This window comes from Spizellomyces punctatus, assembly GCF_000182565.1.
Source record: "Spizellomyces punctatus DAOM BR117 chromosome Unknown supercont1.9, whole genome shotgun sequence".
In the NCBI taxonomy this organism is placed as follows: Eukaryota; Fungi; Chytridiomycota; class Chytridiomycetes; order Spizellomycetales; family Spizellomycetaceae; genus Spizellomyces; species Spizellomyces punctatus.
The window spans coordinates 398,893-411,820 of NW_015971545.1; the positions used below are offsets into that span (position 1 = coordinate 398,893).

Here is a 12,928-nt window from a genome sequence, read left to right on the forward strand (position 1 = left end):
ACGTCTGCCATGCCATCAAATGGAGCTCGCTGAACTTATTGCTTTCAATTGAATTCTGTTGTAAGAACAAAGATTCGTCGCAATTCTTGCCAAAGAATGGGAGTGAAACTTACTTGCTGAACATGGTACGTTCAAAATCCAGGATTCTGTAATAACCTGTATAACCTCCTTGAGTGTCTGCTTATCCGCTTCAGGGGCTCTGAGGACCAATTGCACTTCCTTCCGCATACCGGGAGCAACCTGCAGAGCGCATTTAGGCAAGAGCGTCGGGGTATTCATAATGAACCATGGAAGTTTTGCTACTAACCGGCCCTTGCTTGTAGCTTGAAGTAATGCAGCTACCGGGTTGATGCTTTATTTTGAATCTGGCCGAATCGTTGCCCACGTTAATGATTGTCAATGTTGCTTCTGAAGATTCGCCAGCCTTCACGGTTCCAAATTTAATTTGCGAAGGCAGGACATCAAAGGTCCCTAAACTCGGCAATTCTGCAACAATGGAGTCAGCAACATTCGCATACAACTGGTCTCTCCGATAACGTGCCTTCATTCTTGGTCAGTCGGGCTGTTGACGCTGTGTTAATTTGGCGCCGGGCATGTGCCTCGACCGCTATGTAATGGGCATTGGGAACCATTCCTGGCTTACTGCTCCTCAGAACCGCTGGTAAAGGAACCTTGGATCTCCGGGGTCTACCGAGAACGTCGACGTTGCGGGGGTTGGTAGGCAAGTCGTTAGGATTTGGTTGAATCACGGAATGAGGCGTATGCTCTTTCTCGCTACTGACAGTGGGCACATCTTGCATTGCCAGTGAAGATTCCTTCCAACGCGACGTGGTTTTAGTTAGAGTTTCCACCTGAATATTGTTGTTAATGTTATACCTGAGAAGGGTTCTCTTCGCTTGAAGGCACCTCATTTGTTTTTCCAATGTCAACCGGGGCTGGTTTGCTGCAGACTATGTCTGATGCATAACTATCAGCGGCTGGTGCTGTATCCACCTGTCGTTGAAATCAGTCGGGACGCGATTTTCAATATATTCCTATGTATACGTGAAAATACCTTTCGGGGGATCGGATCCAACTGGGTGGACTGAAGGTCAGAAACATCACTTTACAGTGAGAGCAACAAGGCTGGTTCCTACCTTATCCGGTGAGATTTGTCCCTCCGGACTGCTAAAGTAGCCAGGTATGACATCTCCATCGCGAAGCAACCGCTGCAGGGATCTTCTTTTTCTACTGGGCACGCGGCTATTTTCATCCGGATACAAGGCCACGGGCTTCGAAGTTGTTGGCGTAGAAGCTTGCAACTGTTTTGAATGATCGTAAATCTACAAGGATCCAGTATCATTAAGACAACCTGGTAGCAGGGAGAAACAATGATGGTGCGCCACCTCTTGTCCCGCTGCTCGCTTCTGAATTAGATCACTCTCCTTCAGTAAATACTTTTGTCGTATAGCCTGTTCCGTAGTGTTACGATCTCGCCCGTATACTAGTTTGTCATCTTCGATAGTTGACTGACGTGTTGTCAGCTCCTCCGCTACATTCTCTGCATCGGGGTTAAGCTTCTCGTACATGGCGTATCCATTTGAGCTTTGTTCTTTGCCCACTTTCCAGTTCTCGAGAGCTTTCATGTCGCTCATTACGAGTTTACGCAGATGTTGTGTTACACGAGGATGGCAGATCAGCTGGCAAATCGACGTGTTGAGTGGACATTCCATCAATTTGGAAGAAAATGAAAGTTCATTTACCTGTCTGTATTTCACAATCGCTCCTTGTTGACTCTTTGCTATATAAGAGTCTTCAGTATCGTCGTCCGATACTAATATTGTGAGACATAATGACGACGGGCTCTGTTGCAAGGGTTCGTCTATAATCTTCACACTGGGCTTGTCCTTGTACTCAATTAGATAATTGAGTGTATCCAGATCCCTAAGTAACTCCAAGCCCGATCCATCTTCCCTGAGCAGAAATAGTCTGGGTGCATTTCCCGGTCGATAAGAGATATTGCTGAGAGAGCTGCAGAGTGCGCGTTGCCCCAGGAGACTCGTAATACTCTCTGGGGAGGGCGCTGATGTCGCCTTCCCGTCGGTCTGCATGAGATTGACCTGAAAGGAACATAGATGTGTCAGCGAGGCGCACTGCTGGTCCACAAAAACTGAGTGACAACGTACCCTAGATTGCCCACTTTTGTCTATCTCGAACCTGTTACCAGCCCAGTCATGCATGACGAGAGAACCGTCTAACCAATTGATGTAGTGACTTCCCGCCTCCTCATGGACATGCTGTTGATAGGAGGCAGGTTTAAAGAGTGCTTTGCCGGTGCAGTCAATCTCGAGGAGCAGGTCTCCCTGCAGATTCCTATTAGGTGTCGTAGAGCAGGATCGCAGTTGCAGATGTCTGATATACCTTTAAAATGCGATAACTGGCCTCTGATTCTCCAGACTTGAACCATCTCTCTACTACGATCTTATTTGGGAATTCTAGACGAGTCACTCCACTGTCCCGATTAAACATCAGTGATGCATATCCTCGGCATTTGATATTGATTTCTACAGGCTTCTTGCATGCTTCGTCCGTCTCTAGTTCGGACGTGCCCGCCACTAGTTTTGTCGCAATGGAAGTACCATCTGCGTGCTCGCAGGTGGTTTGGCCCGCCTCATCGGTCTTAACAATGACCATGTCTTCTCTGGTCACGTTCACATGTTTGCTCGCCAGATCCTTTTCGCAGATAATTTTGACACTTTCCACCGTTGGTGGTCGGTCCTTAGCTGTAGTTAGCTTTGTTCCTTCCGCATTAGTACTTGTGCATACACCGGATTGACGCTGCGTGGTGACATTCCCGTTCGCAAAGAGAACTTGCACCTCGTTGTTGTGAAGATATTTAACCACAGTTCCCTAACATTTACAGCGCTTAAAAGTTGCATCATCATATACCATTGACGGACGTTGTACTCACCTCTGGCGTTATGAGTCGGCCCATTTCCTCGCCATTTGCTACGTCTGAAAAACTAGGACTAGAATTAAGGGAAAGGTTTTTTTGAAACACTGTGCCCGATGCGCTCCATTCTATGGTTAAGCCGTCCGCTGTAGATGCCTGTACTAGCTTCTCTCCTGCGGAGTTGATTGAAACACCGAAAACGGTCCCGTCCTCGAATGAGGCAGTAAAATACGGCAATCCTCGGAGGGTTTGAGGACCTCTCCAGCTCATAATGAAGTTACGGGAGTACAAACTTGTGCAGGAGTCTTTCAACGAGATGACATTGAGCAGACGGTCTTACTCGGAGATGACGATATCCCATACCAATTTCCTTATCCATTTGCTTCACTTTCCGGTGCCGAATGTGGACTCCTGTGTTTGGGTACATAAAAGTACAATCCTCATGGTAATGGATTATCTGATTCCCGGTAGAGTATACGTAGGTTCTCTCCGGTTGCACCGGATTAAGATACTGAGACTTGTTGTCATACAGCTCGGAAAATAGTCCGAAGCCAACCTTTGTCTTTGCCTATTCTTCGCAAATATTAGCGGGCAGCCGTAGTAGCTGAGCACTGATTCAACTTTGACGAACCTGGCAATCAAATTCTACACCAGCCTGCGTAGCCCCAGCTGGTCCAGGACCCATCACAGCCAACAACACGGCAGCCTCACGCTCGGAAACTTTCACTCGAACCTCCGGATTCAAAACTTGAGCGCCTTGCAGGATCTAATAAAGATGTTCAATTACCGCATGAGCAGTCATTAACTGCAGATTGATTACATACTTGCATAAATGCATGGCTGTTGTGATGCTCTAACCAGTGCCAGTCACTTAGAGGACCATCCTGATCAGATTCCCATTGGTTAGGCTCGAGAAGTTCTTCGAATTCGAGCTGCCGTAATATGCGCTGTGTCTCCTCAAGATCCACTTGATTTGAGAATTTCTGTATTTCAATATTTTCAAGATGATGTGTTCGCGATGAAGCGGGGGCCTCCATTTGACCGCTGCGGACGAGCTCGTGTATGTTCTCGATGTAGCGCCGCGTACGATAAAGTTTACTAATGTGATCCATCAGAGGCTCTGTGTCCACTCCCAGTGATGCAACTCTGCTCATCTTGCGAGCAATGTAGGAATGCACATCAGCCATTGGAACTGTGCGACTTCAGGAATCCAATTTCCCAGTTATTACAGGTATCATAGCGGATTCCTGCAATCAAGACTCGTACTTACATGTCACCTTTTGCGTGGTTGAAGTCATCGTCCTGCGGTCGATTTGACGTAATTTTGCTAGACCTTGGGGTATGAAAAACAAGCTTTGTTGCAGCGGTCTCAATGTAATGTTTCAAAGCCGCAATTTCCTCAGCTCGCCCAGCGAATTCAACCATTGAGGTATCTGCGGGCGGTTCGGTAATCACAGCTCGGCCAACTTGTTCTAAAAGAATAGCCAGCAATAGATCTACGTTGAGAAGGCTCTCATTGGGTACAGCCCGGATCAGACTTCTAAATGAACGCAAAGTCTCGCGCAGCCGCCCCCGATCAATATCTGGAATGTTGATGACTGAGTCGGTCGAATAAAATGTCTGATAGATCTTACGCTTCTCAAGAAGAGAATAGATGCTTTTTGCGATCAAGTCAAATAATTCCTTGTAATCTTTGGCTTCCGTTGCCTGGACATCCAGTATCGCCAAGCTTTTCCAAAGTGAGGGATCTGGGACATTCTGTACCATTTGGCGGATTATTTTGAAATCCTCTGCTGTTTGCCAGTTCGAAGGGGGGAAATCCTTGTCATCACCCCCAAGTTTTTCGGTGGGCAGTGTCCGGCTTTCTGCCGGTGAACCACTGAGCCGGATAATCAGATTCATTTGGACTAATGTCTCCTCCATCAAAGCAGAATAGAAGCTCGGTTCAAAATCCTTGAGGGCGTAATACATATCGGGTCCATCCTGAGGCTCATCGCCTATGGGAAGTTTAGTAGGAGCCCCGCGACAATGTCCGACAAGACCCACTCACCAATTGTTGTTGGTTTCGCATCTAGTTTTACGGTCCCTCGATCCCGAAGTTTATTCTTTCGTTTGGAGACCTCACTAGGAACTGTTGCAGATTCTGGCCGTGACGCAGGCTCTGGCTGCTTTGCGGCAGGTCCAGCTGTCACCGATCTGATCAGATTATGCTCTCGGCTACAATGGCAATGCACTTACCTTTAGCATTTTTTTTTGGCGACGACTTGGCACGTTCTTTGTCTTTATCCTTCTCTTTTTCTTTTTCCTTGTCCTTATCTTCCTTCTTTGGCGTCTTCGCTTTCGAGACTTCTACTGCATCAGGAGGAGTGATGGCAGGTTCAGGGGTATCCTGCATAATAATACAATACCGTATGAGACAAGTCTTTGGTTCGGTCAATGCATCGTATAAGCACACCTTCACTGCTTTGGCTGCGTTTCGCATCTCGATTCCCTCTTGCTTCAACATGACAAGCCGAACTTTCATGATCCGAGCTAGTAATGAATCAGAAATATCGCTCTCGGAAGTCCCGCCATCTAGCATGGACTTCAACTCTTTGCATGCATCATGACTTTTGACGTTTTCAGCTGCCTTAGAGGCATGTGGTGGTGAATATGTAATATGAAGCTCTGAATGCACAGGCAGCGGCCTACCCAGGACAGTAAAGAAGCTTTTGAGATAACTGAGAACCGTTGTCGAGTACCACAAGCGATAGTATCATATAAGGCTTGGTGACCACTTGGTCCTATCTCTTTTGAGTCCTGCGTGTCGGAATGAATTGCAAACAGAAATGCGTCCCACGTATCCTGATCTTCTGTTTAGATCAATGCTTTCACAGAACGCCAAGATACGGAACCAAGGTCCAAAACAAAAACACTCACATCATTTACTGGCAAATTTTGAAGCGGAAAGGAGAGAGATGCTGAAGCTATCTTATCGTTCCTTCCCATGTTTGCGCTCCTCAACCGGTTACAGGTATACCAGGTTTGTTGCTTGGGGGATGTCTGCAGCGGGGAGTGATTAGTAATGCATTTCATAATCAATTTCGGACGCGAACGTCAGAACGCGAAGTGTGCTGTGAACGCCAAAGGTGTTCTAACCGATCAAAAAATGATCAGAGACTGGGACGAACTGTCAGAAGAATGGCAGGAAACTACCGACGCTTTGCAGACAGAATCATATCCGACTGGCCCATTCTCGGGGAGTCAAAGCGCCGAAGATGCGTCGGACGACGGAAATGCAGACTCATCTACCGTGCGAGTCATCGGAGATCAGCAGAGGCACAGTGGCATATCGGCTAACTCACGCCCTTGGGAAAGGAGCCAGCTGAAGGATATGTTTAGCCCCCTTTCTTTGGAGAGACTTTTTAAAGCCCCGGTTGGGTCAAGGCCTGATTCAACTCCTCCCAAAGGAATGGCATCGCGATATAATGCAGTTTCAGAGCGGTGGGCGGACCAAGCACTTTCAGATACAGCACACTCTGTCGCGATGATGCATGAAGAGGCGAATGCGCTGCACAGACCGGAGGAGAAAGGATATCCATCGGAAGAACCTCTTGTACACTGGGACCATCAAATACCTGCCCACGCGTTCGCCGAACTGTCATTATTTGTGGACCCAGATGTCCATCCGAAAACGCAATTAGCTGATCTAACAGGCCTGGACGTCTCCGCTTCGCGCATTGAGGGTAATCAAGATATATCTTTATCACTAGGTGAACGATCATATCGGGATCGTGGTGGGGGTCCGAGCTCAGAAGGGACTCCCAAGAAACATCGCCAGCACGCCCAGTATTGGGGAAACGGATCCATAGGAGTTCCACGGGGACCGCAGGTTCCAAAGAGAACAGAATGGCCAGAGGCGCATAAGAAGTTAATGCTGCCAAGAAACAATCTTGGAGCCGACAATGATGATCCCCCTCGCCGCCCATCGACTGGCAGAGATACGACTCTCAGCAATACTTCGTGGCCCGATGGTGCCGACCTGTTTCAAGTTGACTACGACACAAAAACGCGCAGCTACCTTGAGGCACTTGTGGATGAGCTGCGAAGTAGCAAGCAGCAGCCTCAGAATCAAGGGAGAAACGACGGAGGCGATACTGGCATAGACCTAACCCAGAATACAAGCGCGAACATTGAACTTAGACCCATAGCCTCTACGACCCACGACCTAATTCCATCACACGACTCGCAATTGGAGCCATCGATTACACACCTCAATCACAAGGTAGGTGACACCACATGTGTGCGCACAAGCTTGGGTGCTCTATTACTTACGCTACCCAAGTCATACACTGTAAATAATGCACCGTACTACTCAGACGAGGATGAGGCTAATGAACCAATCGACATACCTCCGAGCGCAGAACCCGCCTCTGCGGATGATTGTCCAAGAAATGTTAGCATGCCCGCAGACCTTCAGAGCTACCCTTCAGATATTGATTTTTTGGAGGACGTGTTCGAAAACTCTATCCGAGCTTCTCGCTCTCGGGGTCCAGCACAAGCCTTCGCTGGGTCTGTGGAAATACATGGACAAAGGGGGAATCATTCCGGTAGCCCGAACAAGTCGTCAACCAAGTCGGAATCGGGAAGGAGTAGTCAGTCCAAGATTCTAACAATTCGAAACCTTAGCAGCGCGAAAAATAAATGTAAGAGCTTGGAATTCGCTTTCATTTGCGTGCTTCTGCTTAGAGTCATTTCTTCTTATAGCATCAGTCATACTTTCGCATCTTGGTGCTAGCTCACAAATGCGATTCAATGAGGACAAACAGCGCTGGGAAGAAAATGATGATTTGATGGAAGAAATACCACACTCCGTCGCTGAAGGCACTGCTCAGGCTTCAGCTGCGCGGCAAGAGCCCGCTGAACAGTGCATTACAGGAACTGGCCCAGTACCTGCGAACCTTGAGCAAGAGGCACAATACATGTACGGAAGTCCTGACTCCGGTATGCTTTTTGCAGTATTATTACTTCGAGTACCAGTGCCAACCGCTGTTCAAATCTAGGCGACATCCGCAGCGTGGCCGGTTGCAGTGACGCAACAGTTCAAGGTAAGGCCATAACGTGATTATCGTAGATGCTGGCAACTGCTAAACTTTATTTAAGCAGGGACAGAAACGCAGCCAGAGATTGCCACAACATTAAGCAGACAGCCGGGAGATCAGCTTCAAAGGGAGCTTCACGGTAGGTAGGATGGCGTTTTGCTGTTTCTGCGCAGTGGTGGTGATCCATGTCGCAATTTCAAGAAGAGTTACCACAGATTCGCAGCCCCACCTCAGTTCGGTCACAGCGAATGGTCTTGGAAGACCTCCATACTCCTGCTGTAACCCGAACAGGTTTGTAAGACCAAACTTGGAACTCAGCACAAGAAGGTGTGCACCAGGGATCTGCCGGCTTGGACCGGTTGTTCTATGGATGCGCCAACCCAAGCTATTTACTGACGTGGGCGTTTTCCTTGAAGGAAGCCGATTCCAAAGTAACCCTGAGCGGAAGGAAGAGCCGGGGGAGCCAGGCACTTCTGGCGGAATGCTACCGAATCTTGCGAAAGCCCTAAAACTCCAGGCGGACTGGATGACCATGACTCACCTGGATCTAAGTCGATACGGGATTGGCTCTGTTCACAGTCTGAAGAGACATGCCCCTCAAGTGCGGACTCTGAAAGTGTGAGCCCGAAGCAGTCCATGTCCGCAGCTCAAAGTATATTAACCCTTCTGTGCGATGATGGCATTAGGAACGACAATAAGCTTCCGTACCTCAATGGGGTTCCAGAAACTGTCGCGGTTTTGCATGCTCAGAACAACCTGTATGTCGTCATGGTCATCTGTGCCCTGTGGTGTATCAAAGTACTCACATAAACTTCACATTTTGTGGCAGCCTCTCCAACATCACGACATTTGCCCATCTTCCAGCCCTGCAATTTCTCGATATATCCGGTAATATGGTTGAAGATCTCTCCGGTAGGGTTGTCCTTGTGAGTACAGAATATCGCATGCTTGCTCAGTATACCTAATGGTCCACCAGGGTTGACGTGTTTACCAAATCTACGTGAACTCCATGCGGCAAATAATAGAATCCGCCATTGTGCCCACCTGATATATATGCCTCGCCTAGTACGAGCGAATCTTCGTGGGAACAATATCGCTCGAATTGAACTAAAATTCCATGGGCCGTAAGTTTCAGCATGTTATCCGACTACAAGGTCTCCCGTGTTTAACAGGCCTTGATCTCACATGACACCAGTTACCGTTTGGAATATTTGGATTTATCTTGCAACGACATTGACAATGTTACTGGAATTGAGCGCCTCGTGTGCCTCCGAGAACTGATACTAGGTACGTAACAGGATTCCAGGTGTCCCTTCCCACGATACTGACCGTCTACTAGACCAGAACCGTCTGGGTAGTCTAAATCTCCGAGGAGAGCTGTCGAACATGGAAGTTTTGAGCCTTAATGACAATGAATTGCAAACATTTGACGGCCGGCACTGGCCGAACCTGCGACGATTGTCACTGGACCGAAACCGAATACAGCATTTCAGCCACGAAAAATATTTGTCACATTTGCAGAATCTGTCAATAGAGCGTCAGAGTGTGCCAGTACTGTAAGTCAACATATAAGTACTGTCCGTGTCAATGATGTTGACGGATACTGCATTCAACCCAGGATGATAAAGTTTTCGCACCTACGGCGACTCACTGATTTGCGTATTTCAGGTAGTGTCGCGCTATCCCAACATCAGAGCTTCGGTCGTTCACTTAACGGTCTCACCAATCCATTATAGGCAATTCGTTTCGAGACTTGCGTGCTCTGCGACACAACATCCGGCTGCAGTTTTTGGAGGCACAGGCGACTGGCATATCGCATATTCCTGAAGACTTTGCAAGAAACCTACGGGAGTTGGCACATCTGAATCTCAGCGATAATGAAATAACAGAAATTCAGACCGTGCGACATCTGAAATCCTTGCGGTCGCTGATCATGACAGGAAACGCGATTGAGGACTTTGCGATGATTAGTGAGGCTTTGAAAGGGCTAACGCGGGTGGAAGTACTGGATTTCAGGTGTGAAGATGATCTGGGCGCTGAATACTTTGCTGTATTGCTAACGCGTCTTTTAGGCACAATCCGGTCACTGCACGCTTTTATGCACAGCGGACAACTCCGCTGGATGAATCGCAGTGGTTGACTTCAGATGAGCTTTTCCGCAAGCAGCTGAACGACGCGGATTTTGTCCGACGGACATGCTACCGCAGCAGCTTGATAAGCATACTACGGGGTTCACTTCGATCCTTGGACAACATTGCAACAGGAGAGCCGGACAAAAAGGTGGCTAAATATCAAATGAGCCGTCTCAAAAGCTCGTTGCGCAGATCAATGAGCAGTGTCACGATGGGAGACTAGGAACGGTATTATAATTGATGAAGGTTTCAACAGCGGCCTATACAACTTTTGGTGCCATCGATATGATCTTTGTCCATCGCTTCTGTCTGCACTCGTTTGCAACTGCCCCTAGCACTCTATTCCCCAATGGCTGCCCCTGCTTGTTCAGCATGACGACCGCATTGTCATCAAAGCGCACATATGACCCATCTAATCGGCGGACTTCTTTTCGAGTTCGTACCACCAGCGCTCTGGCCACGTCTCCCTTTTTCAGCTTGCTCACGGCCGCTTGAGCGGTGCTCGGTCCCGTCTCGACATTCAATGGCCGCGCCTTCTTTACGACGCAAACAATCTCATCCCCCAAAGAAGCGTGCCTTGCACCTCCAAGTACGTTAATGCATTCAACCAACAGGGCGCCCGAGTTATCGATAACCTGTTTTCAGTCCGTTAGACTTGTTGCAGTTGAGAAAAGAATTAAAACGAACTTACTTTCAGTAAGCTCTTTAGCTGAATCATCTCCAGACACTCTACAGACTAGTTGTTGTTCGTCGAATTCGTCGACCCGTTTCACTATGGCAAATGTGAAGATCACCGCTCTGCAGTTTGTCTTCCAATATGATGGTTGCTATGAGGGTCACGTGATATTGACAGAAGGCTCAAAGACTCAAGTTTCATATTCAATCGTCGAAGATATCTTCCAAGCTGATATTGGCAGATGAATGCAGCGTTTGACGTAGCGCAGTTCCGTTATTTCGCTCTTGCCCGTCCTGGTTGCTTCTTTGGTTTTGACGTTTTTGTCAAATGTTGAATTCCAGCAAGATTCAAAACGCGCGACGGTTGGGCTTAGTACGCTTAGTTGACTGCTGGCAAGATGCGACTGGGGCAAAAGTGTGGCATCCCAACTCACAAACGATTGGAACAAAACAGATACTCCCAATTAGGAGCTTCTTGTCGAGCGTACCATTAGCAGATTTGTGAACCAGGGTACGTGGAGCAATTCTGTTGGCTGCTCAACCCTATCGGTTTTTGCCGCGCGCGCCTTGGAAGCTGCAAGTGCTAAAGTTCCCCTCCATAGTGCCAAATCTTTCTCGCGCATAGCGCTACTGCGGACAGCCAGCCACCCCATCCCTCCCCCAACTATTTATCAAGGTGTTCTGCTGTATCCATGTCTGTTAAAGACCGAACAGCCGAATTTCACGCGGCTGTAGAGTCAATACTTTCCCGGTCGGGTCCTGGAAGTGTGGTGCCTGCCGAACGACATAGGCTTATTAGTCCCAACGGAAGCCATGCAGGTCCCCAAACAAAGTCAGATTTTGCCAAAGCGGCGGCATCTATAGGAAGGGAAATAAATGCTACTGTAGCAAAGTTGCAAAAGCTCGCGCGGCTAGCGAAGCGGAAGACCTTGTTTGACGACCGACCTGTCGAGATTAACGAGTTGATTTATATCATCAAACAAGATATCGCAAAAATAAATCAGCAGATAGCACAACTTTCGGCATGGATGCGAAAGAACGGGCCAAACGGGGCGGTGGCTGCAAGCGGACGAGCACCAAGTGGCGGGTCGACCAACAGCAATCGGCAAATGCAGGAGCACTCGTCGAATGTGATTACAAGCTTACAAAGCAAGCTTGCGACAACGTCGAATGAATTCAAAAGCATCTTGGAGATACGGACGGAAAACATGAAAGAGCAAAAAACCAGGAGAGATCAGTACTCATCATTTTCCGGAGTACCGACTACACCATCAGGAGGAATAATGGGTACTATGGGGACTGCCGGTGCCGCATCCGATTCGCCATTGTATAACCCAGAGAGAAGAGCAACGCCAGTACCTTATAATTTGGAGAATCAAAAGGCAGCCGTCCCTCCTGGTGATGGCGCGGTAGTGATCGACTTCGGTTCTGCGGGGATGCCGTCCTCGGGAAACGGAGGCTTATTGCAGCAGCAACAGCTTGTTCCAACCAGCTCAACCGTAAATATGGAAATCATTGAGTCGCGATCTCAAGCAATCGAGTCGATTGAAGCAACGATTGCGGAGCTTGGGCAAATATATCAGAACTTTGCCTCCATGGTAGCGAGTCAACGGGAGCAGGTTCAACGAATCGACGAGAACGTGCTTGATATTGAAATGAACGTTGAAGGGGCACATTCACAGCTGATAACATTTTATCAAAACATCAGCAGCAATCGATGGTTGATGATCAAGGTGTTTGCGGTCTTACTCGTCTTTTTCCTGATCTTCGTGTTGATGACGTAAATACTGATTGGGGAGGAGGAAGCAGGGAGGGGAAGGCGGCGACGATCTTTGTCGCGCCTGATCATTTAGATTATACTACTTTTACACGTTATTTGCTGCTTGGGATTTGAAACTATTAATATACCTCATGAGACGGCAAAGAGCCGCTTGATTCTGAATTCTTTTCCTCCGGTTCTCTACAAGATGATTCATCGTGTGCTCTATTCGCATTCTACTGTGAGTCAATTGTGAAGTTTTGAAGCCACACAAGCCACCATCGCGCGCATTACATAATCAAGCAAAGTACTGGGTATCTCAACCTTCTGCCCTTCCAGTCTACAGATC

At 48.1% G+C, this 12,928-nt stretch overlaps 4 protein-coding genes across 5 annotated transcripts; 2 read left to right on the plus strand and 2 right to left on the minus strand.

Moving 5' to 3' along the window:
- Nucleotides 1-15: 15 nt before the first annotated feature.
- SPPG_05507 (uncharacterized protein) lies at nt 16-5,937 on the minus strand (the record flags this gene model as incomplete). Its single annotated transcript, XM_016753715.1, has 21 exons — nt 5,852-5,937; nt 5,624-5,776; nt 5,388-5,561; nt 5,171-5,321; nt 4,983-5,117; nt 4,203-4,929; nt 3,757-4,132; nt 3,564-3,698; nt 3,296-3,500; nt 2,951-3,237; nt 2,401-2,889; nt 2,166-2,342; nt 1,743-2,099; nt 1,386-1,679; nt 1,137-1,322; nt 1,055-1,075; nt 877-993; nt 542-815; nt 308-486; nt 114-240; nt 16-41 (listed from the first exon to the last, which is right to left on the minus strand). Exons 1-21 carry the CDS (start codon nt 5,918-5,920, stop codon nt 16-18), a joined length of 4,659 nt encoding a protein of 1,552 aa, XP_016607291.1. The 5' UTR covers nt 5,921-5,937.
- Nucleotides 5,938-6,074: 137 nt separating this feature from the next.
- SPPG_05508 lies at nt 6,075-10,504 on the plus strand. Of its 2 annotated transcripts, none has more exons than XM_016753717.1 (15): nt 6,075-7,196; nt 7,257-7,617; nt 7,679-7,915; nt 7,975-8,019; nt 8,075-8,152; nt 8,215-8,304; nt 8,430-8,631; nt 8,700-8,771; nt 8,843-8,925; nt 8,990-9,137; nt 9,209-9,300; nt 9,353-9,569; nt 9,632-9,681; nt 9,750-10,029; nt 10,086-10,504. In XM_016753717.1, the coding sequence occupies exons 1-15, from the start codon at nt 6,081-6,083 to the stop codon at nt 10,366-10,368; spliced, it is 3,354 nt and encodes a 1,117-aa protein (XP_016607293.1). In that variant the 5' UTR covers nt 6,075-6,080; the 3' UTR covers nt 10,369-10,504. The 2 variants fall into 2 exon arrangements, with proteins under 2 accessions (XP_016607293.1, XP_016607292.1); XM_016753716.1 differs by having other exon boundaries at nt 8,078-8,152.
- On the minus strand, nt 10,344-11,028 carry SPPG_05509 (ribosomal protein L14). Its single transcript, XM_016753718.1, has 2 exons — nt 10,837-11,028; nt 10,344-10,780 (listed from the first exon to the last, which is right to left on the minus strand). The coding sequence occupies exons 1-2, from the start codon at nt 10,861-10,863 to the stop codon at nt 10,406-10,408; spliced, it is 402 nt and encodes a 133-aa protein (XP_016607294.1). The 5' UTR covers nt 10,864-11,028; the 3' UTR covers nt 10,344-10,405.
- A 183-nt stretch (nt 11,029-11,211) lies between these two features.
- Nucleotides 11,212-12,762, plus strand: SPPG_05510 (t-SNARE syntaxin). Its single transcript, XM_016753719.1, has 2 exons — nt 11,212-11,331; nt 11,423-12,762. Exon 2 carries the CDS (start codon nt 11,513-11,515, stop codon nt 12,602-12,604), a length of 1,092 nt encoding a protein of 363 aa, XP_016607295.1. The 5' UTR covers nt 11,212-11,331; nt 11,423-11,512; the 3' UTR covers nt 12,605-12,762.
- The last annotated feature ends 166 nt before the right edge of the window (nt 12,763-12,928 follow it).